The sequence below is a fragment of the Harmonia axyridis genome, chromosome 5 (assembly GCF_914767665.1).
Source record: "Harmonia axyridis chromosome 5, icHarAxyr1.1, whole genome shotgun sequence".
Taxonomy (NCBI): domain Eukaryota; kingdom Metazoa; phylum Arthropoda; class Insecta; order Coleoptera; family Coccinellidae; genus Harmonia; species Harmonia axyridis.
Window position 1 is genome coordinate 14,233,484 of NC_059505.1, and position 18,036 is coordinate 14,251,519.

The 18,036-nt window shown below is 32.7% G+C and overlaps 1 protein-coding gene across 2 annotated transcripts in view; it reads right to left on the reverse strand.

Moving 5' to 3' along the window:
• The window catches only part of LOC123680564 (elongation of very long chain fatty acids protein AAEL008004-like), a 62,975-nt gene that overhangs the window by 3,625 nt on the left and 41,314 nt on the right, over positions 1-18,036 (reverse strand). For both annotated transcript variants that reach the window (XM_045618525.1, XM_045618526.1), the window contains exons 3-7: positions 5,633-5,823; positions 1,598-1,678; positions 1,373-1,535; positions 557-693; positions 258-446 (exon numbers count right to left, since the gene is read on the reverse strand). In XM_045618525.1, coding sequence (XP_045474481.1) covers positions 258-446; positions 557-693; positions 1,373-1,535; positions 1,598-1,678; positions 5,633-5,823 — 761 coding nt within the window. The remainder of the gene's footprint in view (positions 1-257; positions 447-556; positions 694-1,372; positions 1,536-1,597; positions 1,679-5,632; positions 5,824-18,036) is intronic.

An 18,036-nucleotide genomic window follows, 5' to 3' on the forward strand; every position in this document is an offset into this window, starting at 1 on the left:
AAAATTGTTGATTGTTTACCCAACAACGGATGGTTAGAGTTAGGCAGTCTCAAAGAACTAGATTTTTTCCGGTCCTCGAACATAGCTGTGAGGACTAGGAACGTTAACCTCGGAAAAGCCCGTTAATATAAAATAATACTAATAAAACTCGAACATTACAATATCGAAATCTCACACTTCTGCAGATAATCGTTGTATTCAGAAGTTGACCACTTATTCTAGAGTTCTTCTCTAAAACTTGTTTTTTGATAACTTACCATACATAATCCTGAGTTGACAGTGGTTTTCTTGTCTTTGGAGTTGGTATATTTAATTTTGTAGAAGTCTGAGAAGAGGAACATGAACAACACTCCATGGAGGGCAATCCATATCATAAATGATTTTGGGTAGTTGCATTCAGTGAATAAAAGTTGGAATTGATGGGCAAAGATTGCAATGAATTGTACCTGGAAGATATTTGTGATCTTATTATACTATTCACATTTAAGTCAATTGCTTCATTTATACCAATTCGAAGCAATTATAATTGTAGGTTAAAAATTAGAATTAGACTTACTATTTGAAGAGTAGTCAGGTATTTCTTCCACCAGATGTACTTTTGGTACTGAGGTCCCATTGCAGAAACCATATAGTAGAAGTACATAATTATGTGTACAAAAGTGTTCAAGAGAGCGAAAAATGTGCTGTGACCGCCTGAAAACAGTTTTATCATTAGAAGTAGTGGATATACCAGAAAAAATTATACACTAAGCCCATATATGTAGGTATTCTGCGATTTAAATTTTCGAAAGACAAGATCCAGAAAATTACTGAGTAGGTTTGAAGTTCTTTGTTGAGAAAGATTTCAGGAACTTGAAATTTTCAGGGTACATTTTGAGTATAAAAGGTTAAAAAGGCTTCGGATTCAGACTTTACATCGAATTTCGATTGCCGAATTATTTAATTCAATTTCAACAAGACAAGGAGTAAATCGAGACAAAGAACTAATAATTCATAATATTAAAATGGGTGATATTTGATTATTTTAATCGAATTTCGGATAAATCATATATGATTTGAGTTGAAAGATATTTAAATAACATTAAAAGTGAAATTCGTAACGCATGATCATTATTATTTTGTAATAATGTTTTAGTTAATATATCACATATTTCTTTGAATGTTTCGTTTTGAAGATAATTCTTTGATTGTTGTAGTATTTTTTAATATTTATTTTAATCTTATTTAGTTCATTTCAATATTTGCAGACGAATAAATAATTACATCAAAAGATATAGAAATGGAAGTGTTTTTTTTAATGTTTTCGAGTATTGAAACCGAAAAATATTTTGGAATCACTTTAATTATTCCCAAGAAGAAATTTTCAATTCACCTGGTGCAAATTTGAGTCCCATCCACACCGAGAACGGCATGCATCCGTGGTGGATAACATGGAGTGTCGATACCTGACTGTATTTCTTCCTCAAGACGAAGAAAAGTGTGTCGAGGAATTCTGTGAATTTGGAGAAATAGTACCACCAGCAAGTGTTCGCCATCTGTAAGAAAAATGATTTCATGCGTCATTATAATGCTGACAGTAAAGACAAATTCAACTCACTCTCATGGCTAGAGGACTATTTGAGTAATCGACTGGTTGACACCTGAAGCTGTAAGCTCCCCACCACCCGCTCATCATGTACTGTAAAAAAAAAAAAATAAAATAAAAATCATAGCAAAATTTCAATCGCGTCTTCATTTGAAATGGGAGAAATGTAATAACTATTTCTATGAAAACAATGGATCTCATTTAAGAGATCAAAGTGTTGTCATCCTGTCCAAATATCTGTAGTTTGAGAATTTCCAACAGATAGGTAATGCTATCAAATAATTAGAAGCTAGATCCACTCAAGAATAATTCGTGATCAATTAATTATGCTGCAAACTATGAACTCAGTACATAACTTTCTGATTGATCAATTTACCAATAATTGGATTGAAGAGTATTTATTGAATGGGCTTCAAGGTCATCTAATTCCGCAAAATATTCATTTCTAAAGATATCAGAAAATAACGAAAAATAAGAAACTAAGAGAATATTGAATTGCTGTTCCTTATATGAAAAAAGATTGAAGTCGAATGTTATGTTATTAAAAATATAATTATCATATACTTCAAAAAGATGATGATTTTTTCTCCAATCTTCTGTATTTCTTTTCAAAGGTATTTCTTATTATACAGGGTTTTCCAATAAAAAGTTTCATTTTAAATATCCCGTTACTGGGCAGCTTTGACTTTTGAAGATGTCAACTTTTGACATGCGATAAAGAAAAACTACGTCATTACTAAAAATGAAAGATACACGCTTTAACAACGAAGTGAAATTGTTAGAATTCACTTCAAAAATGGTGAAAATTTTGCAGTTACAGTCAGCTTTTTTGGGTCCTTCTGAAGTACCTCCTTGGGCGTTAATAGTGAAACTGACGAACAAATTAAAGCAATTGGGGCAAGTTAGTGAAGTGAAGAATTGAAACCGTGTGCATCGCTCAAGTAAAATTGAGAATATTTCTGCTGTCTCCCGTAGTGTTAACGGAAACTCAGATCTACAATCGATTCAAGACCTTGAAATGTTATTCGTTTTAGAGGACATACAGCCGAAAATGTGCAACTGAAGCCATGGCGGCCATTTGGTGCATTTATGTTTTCTATGGCCGGAATTGAAAGATATTGATGTGGACGACGTTTATTTTCAATAAGAGGGCGCTACGTGCCACACAAGTAACGAATCATTCGCAATTTTTCAAGAAAAGTTTCCCTTGGAGCCACGTGAACGTTTAGATCTATCTTAGCCAATGTTCCGCAATCAATTCAAGACCTTTAAATGGAATTCGTGAAGTGAAAAATATAATAGTTGTGTGTGTGCTCATTAAGTAACGCGTAACATTTTTTATCAGTTAAATTAACAATATCATCAAAAATACTTATTGTCTAGCGGCAATGGGTTTGAATGTAACACCCTGTAGTTTGTTACATTTTTAGATTAATAAAAATGAGCTGTTTCCAAACATGTTTACTTGTGGTCTAGCAGACAGAATATGAAAGAAATGATTTTTTATCAATTTAAAAAAAAACAAAGTCGTCTAGTTTTTTGTGAAATGTCATTATTTGTTTATTGCCGCTAGACAATAAGTATTTTTGATAATACTGTTAATTTAACTAATAAAGAATGTTACGCGTTACTTTATGAGCACACATAAAACTATTGTATTTTTGTCCACCCTGTATCAGTTGTAATCAACATGTGATCAGCTCAGCTAGAGTAATAGGAACGTCATTACTCGAAAGTAATTCACCCTATATATTAGATTATTATTTTAAAATACGGTAAATTGAAATAAAAAATCGACGTGTTTCAGAATGATTTCTTAGAATGGCCTGTTTAGCTAAAAATGAATTTGTTCCATACTTTACGGACACAGTGTATATAAATTCAACGGTTCATGAGTTGATGAGATTCTTATGGAAAAAATGGTTTTCGAAAAACCTTTTTCATTTTTGATTATATCTGCCAATACATAGTATTTTAAGACTGTTTACGGTTTGAAACAATGTACAGGGTGGGCAAATTTCGATGTTTTAGCACTACAACTTTTAAACCAGAGGTGATAGACAAAATCTGATACCCACTCCTCGATCTCTTTTTCTGAGAAACTATCAAGGGTAGTATTCATTTTTGGCCACCTTCTTTTGTTTTCGAGTTATAAGCGAAAATTGGAAAAATGGCGATATCGAAAAACATTCATATCTCCGTTGATATTGATGATAGAGCTCTGAAATTTAAACATTATAGAGGCACTTTTTTACGTAGAATCCAGTGGCGTACTCGTCTTTTCAAAAGGGTTTTTAATTACGAAGCTATGACCCAAAGTTATGTTTTTTTAAATGGAACACTATATTTCTGTGACATTTTTTGAAAGCTTAATTTTTCCTGATTTCAAAAATATATAACATCGTATAGTTTGTATCAATATAAATAATGGAAAATGGTCAAAAACTTTTCTCCCCTAAGTGTCTCAATATTTCTATGGTTTCAAATGTTGATGAGCACAGAAAAATTTAGCATTGTATCATTGCCACAGTCTCCTTCTATTAGTTTCTTCATTTCTATGCTTTTTACTTAATTTCTCACTGAATAATGGACTGCTATCATAGAGATTCGAGCTTTGACTGTCAAATCATCAATTTATATCATTTGAAATCAAATCAGCGCTACGAGTATTATTGTTTCGAAATACTTGTATATTTTTCTATTTCAAAATGAATTATGGAAATAACGAAAAGTTCAATATGCTCGAATGTTACATTAGGTGCAATTATAATGAGGATGCAGCATCACAAGACTATTTGAATAATTTTCCAGAAAGAAGTCAACCGCACAAGTCAATATTTGAACGTATTCATTCTAGAGACCTATAGAAATAATTTATCAATGCATTCATCTCATTACAACTATCTCGATTGAAACAGTCGATGATGGGGATCTTTTCATTATTTCCGAAACCATTTTGGAATGAAAAATTTATAAAATATATCTAAATCCGAATTTTGTCGAAATTAGTAAAAATCATATAAATAATCAGATTGACGGAAGGATACTGCTCTTGTTATAAGAAGCTATATTTTTCTGTGCTCACCAACATTTGAAACCATAGAAATATTGAGACACTTAGGTGAGAAAAGTTTTTGACCATTTTCCATTATTTATATTGATACAAACTATACGATGTTATATATTTTTGAAATCAGGAAAAATTAAGCTTTCAAAAAATGTCACAGAAATATAGTGTTCCCATTTAAAAAAACATAACTTTGGGTCATAGCTTCGTAATTAAAAACCCTTTTGAAAAGACGAGTACGCCACTGGATTCTACGTAAAAAAGTGCCTGTATAATGTTTAAATTTCAGAGCTCTATCATCAATATCAACGGAGATATGAATGTTTTTCGATATCGCCATTTTTCCAATTTTCGCTTATAACTCGAAAACGAAAGAAGGTGGCCAAAAATGAATACTACCCTTTTTAGTTTCTCAGAAAAAGAGATCGAGAAGTGGGTATCAGATTTTGTCTATCACCTCTGGTTTAAAAGTTGCAGTGCTAAAACATCGAAATTTGCCCACCCTGTACAAGATATTTATGAGAAAATAATGAACTTGGACAACTCAAATTCATCCTAACTTAAGAATTTCAAATAAGAACCTAAGGAAAAACCGTATTCTGAGTGGGGTAGATTTTAATGGAAGATGCAAGCCTTATGGCCCGTAAATTCCAAACAGCAGGTTGAATTTAGTAGGTAAGACGTGTTATTTAAACGCGGAGTTCCATAGTTTTCGACCTTTACATTTATAAGGTAGTTCGTCCATGAGGATTTTCCCGTTGTTCGCACTTCAGACAAGACAAATCCTACCTTGATAAACATTGACGATGTTTATTGAATTATGCTTCTTGAAAAAATTTACAATTCGAGATGATACCTATAAATTGAAATAATGGATCTCAAACAAATTAATTTCAACCGGCATCCCCAAAGGACACACAATTGAAATTATTTCATTGCTTTTTTCATAGTGTAAAAAAAAAGAATTTGATGATACTAACCTCATAAAATATCCACGCACTGAAAATAGTCTGAAGAAAATTATACACAATTAAAACATTTCTCAGCTGAAAAGGCTTTCTATTCTCCATTAGTTTCGGTCCCAAAACTCTGGAGAAATATACGTAGAATACACATATGAGGAAGGTAGGAACGGGGCTGCTCATCATTGGCCAATTGTTCACCCTTGGATCTGAAAAAAATAGAAATATTAGTGAGTTACAAATTATCCCTGGCAATTAGTTAATCAAAAGAGTTCCATGTTCTATGCGATTGTTTATTATTTCATCCTAATCCAAAGAAATTCCGAATTAGCGTCAGGAGCTTTTGAGCACTTGTTCACTCATGCCCCTATTGTACCCTGCAGTGGCGGATTTATCAGCAGGCTGAGTAGGCTGAAGCCTAGGGTGGAAAATTTTAAGGGGTGGCAGATTGAGCTTATTAATTTTTTATTTTGATTTACAGAGTCAAAGAAAATACTTTCATTATTATAAAGTAGGAAATTCGAAAATAGGAGAACAATTAAAAAATTCAACAAACATCTAAATATAGACTTATTATACAGAATTAATAACTCAAGATTTCAAAATCTCTATGACCAATTGTTTAACGCTTTGTAGAATATACTAATCAATAAGATTTCGTACAATCATATAATTAATGATTTTGCGAATTTAAAGTCTCGGAAAAAGGTATTGTAATACTTTTATCAGGTGTGTGAATAAGTCTTTCCCGTTTTTTGTAAGAGATGGCGCCACCAATACTGTGCGAGTATTTAATGGTTACATATGTCATAATCAAAGCTTATTCATCTGTCAACAATTCCACACTAACACATTAGTTGAAATTTTTTCGCATCATAAATTTTTGAAATCGTGAAAATGTCGAAATTTGAGCCGAGTCGACGTCATTTGCGGGAAGTTTCACTTTATTGGTTCAATTTGAAGAAATCTGCTGCCGAGGCGCATCGGTTGCTTCAGGAAGCTTATGGAGAAGGTTGTGTCGATGATTCAAGTGTTCGCGGATGGTTTCGACGCTTCAAAAGTGGCGATTTCGACGTGGAAGACAAGGAGCGTTCCGGGCGGCCGCAAATCTTTGAAGATCAAGAATTGGCGACTTTGCTTGATGAAGATTCGTGTCAAACGCAAGAAGAACTTGCTGAAGCATTGGGAGTTGACCGAACAACCATTTCCAAGCGTTTGAAAGCCATGGGAATGATCCAAAAGCAAGGAAATTGGGTGCCGTACGAACTGAAGCTGAGAGACGTCGAACGGCGTTTTTTCACTTGCGAACAGCTGCTTCAGCGACATAAAAGAAAGGGTTTTCTGCATCGTATCGTGACTGGCGATGAAAAGTGGATCCGTTACGATAATCCGAAGCGAAGAAAATCATGGGGACTACCCGGCCATGCATCATCATCGACGGCCAAGCCAAATATTCATGGCGCCAAGCTCATGCTCTGTATATGGTGGGACCAGCTAGGTGTGGTTTACTATGAGCTTCTGAAACCGAATGAAAGGATCACAGGCGAGGTCTATCGACGACAATTGTTGCGTTTGAGCCGCGCACTGCGAGAAAAACGGCCACAATACTCCGACAGGCACGACAAAGTTATTTTGCAACATGACAATGCTCGCCCACATGTTGCACAGCCGGTGAAAACATACTTAGAAACGCTCAAATGGGAAGTCCTACCCCACCCGCCGTATAGTCCAGACATTGCTCCGTCTGATTACCATCTCTTCAGATCGATGACGCATGGCCTGGCTGACCAGCACTTCCATTCCTACGAGGAAGCCAAAAAATGGGTGGATGACTGGATAGAGGCCAAACCGGTCGAATTTTTTCGCAACGGGATTCGTATGTTGCCAGAAAGATGGGGAAAAGTTGTAGCTAGCGATGGCCAATACTTTCAATAATTCATTTGTAACCATTTTTTCACAATAAAGGCTCAAAATTTGAAAAAAAACGGAAAAGACTTATTCACACACCTGATATAATTTAACTAAATGCTAACTGAAAATTAACAAATGAAATTCATTTTATTGTTTTCAAAGTGCGAGTGCAATAAAACATTTTTGTCAACGTTCTCCAAATGTATAGTTTCTGTGTACGCTTTATTTATATTATGTAAGTATTGTATTGTTTTAAGACATACTCCTTACCTTACTTCAAAATTGGTACATGATTAAGATATTCTTTCCTTAAAATAATGCTTTTTTGATGAATTTTGCTTGGAAAATAATCAAGGATATGACACGTTAATCCTCAATGATACTGACTATCCGAAAAAAGTTGATGCAACGAGGATGATAAATCATAAATAATAATAATAAAGTTAGAATTATATTGATAGATTAATTAATTAATATAATCATATTAAGGTGAACTAAGGTATCAAAATTCAGAGCCGGCATAAGTTGAATAGCCTACAGGAGGCAAATTTGTAAATCCGCCACTGATGTGCTTAAGCCCGGTTTACACGCTCCAATATATCGTAGCGATTTTTCGGCGTGAGGTTGAGCTCTGTATTGTTCCGATAAATCGAATGCTGTTTACATGCTTTGATACATTGTGACGATTTTTTGTTGTCGCCATCTATCGACCCCATTTGAAAAGATGTAGCATCAAAAGGAGGCATCAAATATCTTGTGATGATGGCCTCCCAGATTTCCCGATCCTTCCCCTATCTAAGTTATCACAGATCGTTCACACAACGATATATTGAAACAACTTGATCGCTCCAAGAAATCGCTAGATTATATTGGAGAGTGTAAAAGGGGCTTTAGAGATGAAAAAAAATGTGTACCTAAATATAAGGTGTATAGCGAAAACCTAAACTCTTAAAGGATCTCTTTGCAGGTTTATTAGGTAATTGTAAAGTGAAATTTCGTCAGAAAAAATTACATATATTATTTGCTCATGACACATCTGTTGCAATCGCAACTTGAGGTTGTGATGAGCTCCAGAGAGCTTGTGAAAAATTATGGTTGAGTTTATATCATGGTGTCGCCGTAAAAATTTGATAGTTAATGAAGGTATGATAGCTTGTTTGTATTTCGGAATAAGAAACTATGAGAGACGTCTGTTGAAAAAAGATTGTCTAGGTACTATAAAGATATTTAAATCCAGCAGATTGTACTAAACTCCTTGGGATCCTTAGTTGGTCAACCCACGATGATGTCAATGATGCTTATTTCGCTATGAGTAGACTCAAAACTTCTTTACCACCTAGTTCTCCTATTAATGTTCATTACAGCCTTGTGTACTGATATATCTCTTACAATATTTTGTTCTGGGGAGACTGCAGTTCCTTCTCTAGAGTTTTTGTGGCTCAGAAAAGAGCATCCTGTGAGCCCATATTTGTCGCCAATAAATTGCTGTCACTCCCATGTATATACATATTCAAATGTCCCATATACGCTAAGGATAATGAGACTAAATGGAAAAAACTAGCTAGTTCGTACGATCATAGAACACGTAATTTACAGGTGCTTCTGGTTCCTAAACATCGGACTCACAGTTTCGAACGTACTACACTATATCAGGGCATTATATTGTTCAATCATTTATCATCTCATCTGAAATCTTTGAAGAAACAAACATTCAAAAAAGTAATTAGTTATTGCTCCAAAAGTGCTTCTATTCGGGTAAGGAATTTCTCTCTGATTCGTTAATCACTCAATAGAATAGTAATTTTTGTAAATAATAGAATAGCAATGATACACACATTGTTAAGCGTCCTGAAGGATCAATAAATTATTATTATTATAAATACGATTTTGAACAAGCAAGTAAAACTCCAGATTTCACGTTAGTGCATGTCTCCTTTTTCAATTTCAGAACATGAAAGAATCGATTGGTCTCCTTTTCAATATAAATTGAGAAATACGGAAATGACGAAACACATAGGTAATCATCGAAAATAAGAAATATTATAATTAGGAAGAACACTCGGAGAAAAATGGGTGTTTTCACGTAAATGAAAATCAGAATAACTTGCGAAATATACTGCCTTGATTTCCATTGACGTCATCGAATCGGCCTGTATTCAAAGGACTCGAATACAAAGGAATAACATTAACGAATTTTGTGAATTTCAAATCTTCGGCCATGATTCGATGGAAAGTTTCGACCAAGTATGAAGCAATATCTTTATCTATGCGTAGGTGATGGAAAGACAATCATTGATTCATACACATCAGAAGCATTCAATGTAAAAGAATCTGTTCAGTGTTTAATCTTAACTTCTTTACATAAGTATGAAAAAATTATAAAAATGTAAACGAAGATGATTCATTTTCGTGAATATCTTTCAGAAACACCTCTGCTCTTTTGAGGCACTTATTCCACATTTTAATGTGAAATGAACAGGTTGAACGCTCTAGAAAAATATGTAAAAGTCACTACTCACAAAATGAATAATAACGATAATCAAATCAGATATGTATATAAACATCCGCCATAGGTTACGTTACGTGTTACAGGAGTTAGCCTTCTTGCATTTAAGGATTTCTTAATTCATTAAAATCGAAGGCTTACCTAAGTGGCCCTTGACTGGTGCAAGCAAATGAGGCATACTTAAGGGTGTAAACTACCTTTCTCATAATGAATCTGCACTGAAGAACTAGTGCAGATTCATTTTGATTATTTGCGGAAAGCGCTTGATCTACTCTTTCAATTTTTGGGAAAAAAAATCTTCGTATGGCAGGTTACAATAAATTGACTGATTTTTTCACAAAAAAAATTCAAGTTTTTGATTTATATGACTTTGAAATTGAAAGGTTTTTTAATCGCATCTCAAATATTTCGATGATGAATTTCAAAATTTTTTCATTATCATGGAATTACCAATTTTTCTGAAACACTACTTTAATCTTATTGTCGTTTATCGCTTTCTCATTTGATAACATTTCCATTTATTGATATCCTGAATTTCCAAATTGAAATACACGAGAACATAATATTTTTTTGAAAATTCTTATTTTATTGTACCTGTGTATTTTTTCATCAGAATACAAAAATTCCAAAATTCATCATTGGAATAATTGAGATTCGATTAAAAATTCTTCCAAAGTGACATAAAAAAAATACTACTAAAAAAAAATAGTGAGTGTATTATAAACTTCTATACCAAGGTTTCCTCACAGAATAAAAATGAATCTTCACTGAATATGTTAGTCAGAATTGTAGTGTACACCCTTAAATTTTTATCTTGAAACATCGTCGTAAACGGTCCTTAGACATATATGAATTGACATTTTTTTTCCGACAAGCTAATACAAAGGTGATTTTTATTTTTGTTAACAACAAAATTGTTCTAAGTAACTATTTCATTAGATATTATAGTAATTTTATGTAAATTAAAACTGATGATTTTTTTATTATTGGGAACATATGAGCATTCACCTGTATAAATTCGATAAAGTATAAAATTACTTTAATTTTAGAAATTTTTAAAGAGAGTAGCTATTGGAAAAAGAAGAGTATAAAGTTCCTTGTGGAAATGTAGGAGCACCTCCCTTACTATAAATATATCTAACGGAAGGGCTAGGAAGCAATTGTAGTTTTTAATTCCATTATGGTATATTTAATACATTTAAATTTGATTTCATGATTTTTCCCTCCGCATTATCGTGATAAAAAAATGAATTGTTGAAAGTTGATTTTGGTTTCCATGAGTTCCAAAAAATGTCCCCCTAAAAACGCGGACTGAATAAATGTTTAATCAATTGTTAATTCTATAACTTAAATTGTACAACTTTTACAAGGTTTATTATTGCAAATATTGCAACTTCCTTATATTTTCAGTGTTCACTGTATCGCATGAATTTAGATGACCAATATGAATAATTCCAAAAAATCAGAATATTGTGACCAGTAATAAATAGTAAAGCCTAAGATCAGCAGCAAACTTCCTTATGAAGATTTATTTCTATTTCATCTGAGAAAGGTTAATGTAGACTTCCTCATTTAAATTGACTAAAATTGTTGTAGTGGCGAAATTTGAGCAAAATCCAGTTCTGAACCGGATTTTCATTTCTTGAGAATCGATTGAAGTAAATATGCTTTCCTCGTCCTTGAATCTTATTCAAATATTTCACTTTGACAAATAGCATATGCAATAAATTCGAAAAATAAGAAAGATGATCTCATGGATATAATGTACCATCTATAGGTATATGTATAAAATGAGGTGATTTCGAAGAATTGCCTCAAATAATGTCCAATGAAGCTTTAGAATCGCTCGAAGAAAAAGAATATTACCTATTCATGAAGTTCATAGTTTTTCTCCGAAATTATAATTTTTATTAGCAATAAGCTAAAAATTTTTATTAAAAAAATACCATGTTATCATGGATATTGGATGATATTTTTCTATGGTTCTGAGTACACGATAAACATGAAATTTTTCAAGAGGCTTTAAATTGCCATTTTACATCTAAATGCAGATAAAGAAATATAAATTTTGAATGGTCATATTTTTGGAACATCTAGATCTTTCGTTAGGAAATTATTGCTACTGAGAAAATTTCGAAAATTCATTTAAAGCAGTCTATTTCTGGTTGTTTTTCGATAGTATGTATATTTGAAATAACGTAGTAGATTTTGTTCATAAATGTAATTAAACGATGCATATAGAACTCAAAATAATCGGAAATTTCAATTATTTCATTATTTAGTGTTTATTGACAAACAGGATCTATATTTATACAATGTTCTAACCTTAACATATGATAAGTACAAAAACAACTTTCCGTTAAACTGCATTATAGTAATTCTAACAACTCTAATGAATATCGACTTATCACTCTGTTAAAAATAGGTGAAGATGATCAGGTTCATGTTGACAAAATCAAATGCATAAGGATTAATGCTAGAATATTCCATCATTGAATAACAAGCTTGACCGAATTTCTCAATATCAACAATATCTGCACTATTAGTGCTCTGCTTTTAAATTTCTCCGTCTAACGGATTACCAGAGAGGTAGCAAGCGTTAGTGGATATTTTAATTTCATATCGAAATTTACAAATAAAGTATTAATTTTCTGAAATTTGAATTTGATAAAATTGATCGTGCAAATTATTCGTGAAGTGGAACCTTTTGTGAATGCAAGTAATCGACGTAAGTTCACTTTCTTTTAGAATTCATCTACCATAAATTCGAATAAATTTCGTTTTCAACTATCAATCTCATTTTGAAAAGTATGTTCCTATTACTATATTCAAGTGCGCTAATTCACAAAACTGCAGAAAACCTGTGTAGCTTAGAACATAGTCAAGTTGTAATAAAGTGGATAAATAACTGAAACACCAATTTGTCGTATAATTATGGTATTTATCACTGAAACCATTCCATGAGATCATACGATACGCCTTGAACTTCCTTCCACACACTTCAATATTCGAAGAGTCGAGAAACTTGTGAAATTTTTTACCCAAAAAGTAATATCTATGTTGATTTTTTGTAAGCATTTTGTGATAGATACTGAAAAAAGTACATATATCCAAATTTTTCTACTTTTTGGATAATATTATACAATTCAGGACCAGGAATCAGATATGATGACAGAGAACAATATTATGAAATATGAAGACGACAAGTAAAACTTAATTTTTCGAAATTCATTTGGAATGTACTTTTCTATTAGGTGTGTCAGAAATTTTGAACGACAAAAAGCAAGAGTGAAATATCAAAAACCGATAAATTTACAAGAATATGCAGATTGGAGGATAACATGGAATCTTTGTGTATTGAAATTTGAATTTTCTCGTGCCTAGTTCAAAATTGACAACAGCGTCCAGTAGCTTAGAAAAACTGTCTTTACATTTCCTAAAAATATTTTTTATGTCCATACAAAAAAACTGAACTATATTCCGAGAATGCTTGTGCTCTATTGCACTAGTAAAGTGCCAATTGCAATTGACATTAATTAACTTAGTTTGGTTCACAATTTCGAGTTGCTTGCAGTTACTTGTTGCAAAGAAAATTTTTTGTTTTAGTAGAAATCCAATTAAATCAGTTAATTTGATGTCATTTGATTGAACACAACCAATCAGAACAACATTATACAAAAAACAGATCCCATGGGCTGTCTTCATTTCGCTATTAATATAATTTGATTATTTATTTCGATTTTAAGGTTTCAAATATTCAATATTTCAAAATGTCACGATTTAGTCATAACACTGACGAGAATATTAATAAAATTATAGAATAAACTAGAACTGAATCCATCCCTGTAATTCTCGAATTTCTTCTCCGAACGCAAAGGTTGTAATTCCACTTTCCTTTTCAACATCTCGCTACACCGCCGTCTCTATATTATGTAATCTTATATCGCATGGAGAAATTGTTGAGTATGGTAAGTGTTGATGATACATTAGCACACTATCTCACGCATTTGTTTATATTTTTTCAGCAACAGCCATTAAATTTCGATCAATGGACATGACAGTGTTTGATCGACTCATTTGTTAAGCACGACACGAAGGTTAATGCAGAATTTCACGAAAAAAAAATTAAATTAAAAGTACGATATCTAATGCAGGTTTTACCTCCTTAAAATGTTTTCTTGTCATTGTTCCAATGAATTCTTTTTTAAAGTGCTCTTTAGGCGCGCCCCACAGTTTGAGAAACAATGCCCTAGCATATGCCCATCAACATTATTTTATGAAAAATTATCATATAGACTAAATCATATTAAAACTGATAGATTATAGCTCTCAATTCGTTTCGACGAAATAATACATCGAAATGTTGAAACTAAAATGTTCCATAGGAGTCAAAATTTTTAAGCTGAAAAAATTGGACTGAATACAAAGAATAAAAAAAATTTCTAAACATTCTCATCGCTCAAACGCCGTGTCATCTTTAGCTGAAGCAGGTATTAATAAACAAGAATGAATTGAAATAGCTGGAAATACCTTTTCTAAGTCTATAAAAAATTTTAATAGTACGATATCTAATGCAGGTTCTACACTCGCTGTGCAAAAACCCGCCTTACAAATGGAGTTGGCATTTTGATCCTCTTCAAACGATTTCGTGCATGATATGCGAATTTCTTGTGAGAGTGAAGAATTACGCCGTTTCTAAAAAAAACAACTTAACTTTAATACATCTAATAATATAGAGTTTTCCAATGAGAGGCCGTAGCCAGGGGGATGAATCCCCCTTGATCCTACCTCGAAATGAAAAAAAGACAGGGTGTTTCCATATGTGGGACAAAATTTCAAAAGGTGAAAGTGCTAATCGAAATAAAAAAGAAGTTCCTAGAAACATATGTCCGAAAATACTTCCTTTTGAAATTAGTCATCATTTAAATCATACATTTTGTGCGATAACGTTTTAAGTTTGAATGCTTCGCTTATTTTGAAGGAAAGTTAGTCATAGGTGCAAAAACTAAAGCTGATGATATTTTCTTCACAAAAACATTTTTGGGGGTGGTTTTTTCGAAAAAATTTAGGGGTAATGCATAACACTCTCGTTTACTATTTTCTTTGACATCCGAGAAAAATTTTGAAACTATGCCGTTCTCGAGATATAGGCTTCTGAAAAAAATGCCATTTTTAATTCACTGAAGAAAAAACTGTCGAAATTTTTCTCGGATATCAGAAAATAGCCAACGGGAGATTTATGGACTATTCCTCAATTTTTTTGATAAAACTACACCAACATTTTTTTTGTGAACTAAGTATCATCACCATAAGATTTTCCGTGAAAAGTTGCGTCTATGACTGAATTTCCATGAAAATCAATAGAAGCGTTGAAACGTTATCGCAGAAAATGTCGTCGAATGACTGTAAATTGTATACATATTGCAGAGCTATACAACTTCATACTGAAACAAGTATATAAATATGTAGCGGTATGATAATTTTTTATTTGTGATCAAATATACTTCATAGAAAGTTGTCCACATAATACAGTTCCGCCAGATATTTCCGTAAATATGATTTTTTTTTCCCGAAAACGAAAACCATTTTTTTTGTAGGAAGCATCTTGTGATAGCAGATTCATTGGTATACTATGATATCATACGGTTGCCATCCAGTTGAGGATATAATTGACAAATTTGTTACAATAAGATGTGAAAGTTGAGTCTATTTGATGAAGGTTTTTCAATATAAATATATAAAAAAATTGACAACATTTAGTCCGTTTTCCTTCACAACATAATATACATATTTATTTATGATATATTCTACTTTTTGCAAAAACATGCAAACAAAAAAGATGTTGTGAAGGCGAAAGGACTAAATGTTGGAAATTTATCTGTCGCCCCAATATCTATAGCTGGTATTTATTTAATGTGAACAAGCCCGTATCAAGAATTTACTACAAATATATAAAAATTAATGATTTACAAAGAATACTGCCGAAACAAATTTCACGTTCAACCGATATCTACTTAGTGTGAATGCCAAATGTTTTATGCGGAACTTGAACAAAACTTGTTCGGAATGTGGAATCTCGCAGTACGAGAGTCTTTATGATTTTACGGAAATTGTTCCTTTGACCTCGATAAAACCTAGACTGCCATTTTAAACAAAGCGACTTCCAAAACCGCGGTTTACATGAAAACAAGGAGTGGATTCAGTTTATAAGTACATATAGGTAAATTTTGATAATCCGTGAATGTCAAAAACATAATTGAACAACAACTAATATTCTAGTAAGTATGACGAAATTTGAAAATATTGCGAGGCAGAAATAATAAGCAAGATTCAAATATCATTTCTAGAAAAACGAAAAAAATTATTCCTCCATTTGAAAATAATTGAACGAATTTTGTGAACAACGAAACAATTCGAAATACAGTAAAATCCGTTTATAATGACATTGAAGGGAAATTAAAAAGACGTCATATTAACCGGACGTCATATAAAGAAGAATTTCGGAAAAATAGATGGTATTTTTTCTAGGGGGTTTGAAAAAAAGGCCCTTAATTGTACGATTCTTTTAATAAAAAAAAATAATAAAAAAACACCGTCTATTACAAAAATACTAAATATGTACAATATGTAATTTTTTTTTATTTTTTACTAAAGAAATCTGTAATTTTAGTTTGCATCTGTTTTTTCTTGCAATTATAATAGAAGCTCCTAATACCATTATGCAAGGTAGACATGGCCCAGTTCAAATTATCACTTTCCATCTGACTGTGAACAAATTTCGATAGTAAGTCTGCAGCTTTCAGAGCTTCTTCTGCTGTAGGCGTTCGATCTTCTTCGATTTCTTCTTCTCCATCACTTTCATACTGCTCATTTTCTGTTATATTTTTGACAATATTTTCATCTGTGGGTTCTTCGTATGTCATAAGGCTGCTGTCAATGTCAACATAATCCTTCCATACTTCCGGTGCTGGTAACAAATCTGAATTTAGATTTCGTACCCACAAAGATAAGGGTAAATCATCTTCATCATCAAATTCGTTTTCTTCTATTTCTCGGACTGGTAAATCGTCATAGGTTTCAATGAGTCCTGCATGTTTGAAACAGTTGTAAATCGTACTTTGTGAGATCTTATTCCAGGCATCATTAATCATAACAATTGCATCAAGAATTGTTATTTTCATAGGACTGTTTTGATTACAATCAAGGCCATTAATCATTTTAAGCACAAGATTTTTTCTGAAATTGCATTTAAGAGACCTTATTATTCCTTGATCCATTGGCTGCAAGACTGATGTTGTGTTGGGTGGTAGGAAAGCAAGTGTTATAGATTTCAAATCTGTAACATTAGGATGCGCCGGGCAATTATCAACCAGCAATAGAATCTTTTTCTTCTTCTTCACTAGGTTGCGATCCCAATCTCGAAGCCATCTCTCGAAAAGTTCAGACGTCATCCACGCTTTACGGTTGTTTGCATAATCAACTGGAAGCGACTTAACACTACTGAAACATCTTGGTTTTTGAGATCGGCCAATAACAAATAATTTTTTTTTCACTGTGCCGCTGAGATTTGCTGCTACCATGACGGTTAATCTCTCTTTGGATAACTTTCCTCCACAACAATTTTCTCCTTTAAATTTTAAAGTTCTGTCTGGCAATAATTTATAGAAAAAGCCTGTTTCATCTGCATTAAAAATCTCTTCATTAGAGAACTGTCTTCGCAGATTTGGCCATACAGTCGTCAGCCAATTATATGTGGAACTCTGATCAACGGACGAGGATTCACCGACAATTTTGCCCGACACAATGTTATGTCTTACTTTGAATCGACTTATCCAGCTAGCAGAGCAATTAAAGTTTGGGTTGCCAAAACCAGAGGCGAAAACATTGGCCTTTTCTTGTAGCATAGGGCCGCTGATAGGTATTCCTTTATTTCTTGTGATTTTGAACCATTGCAATAACGCTTGATCAATGTTATCATGTTGTGATTTCCGAAGCTTTTTTGGTT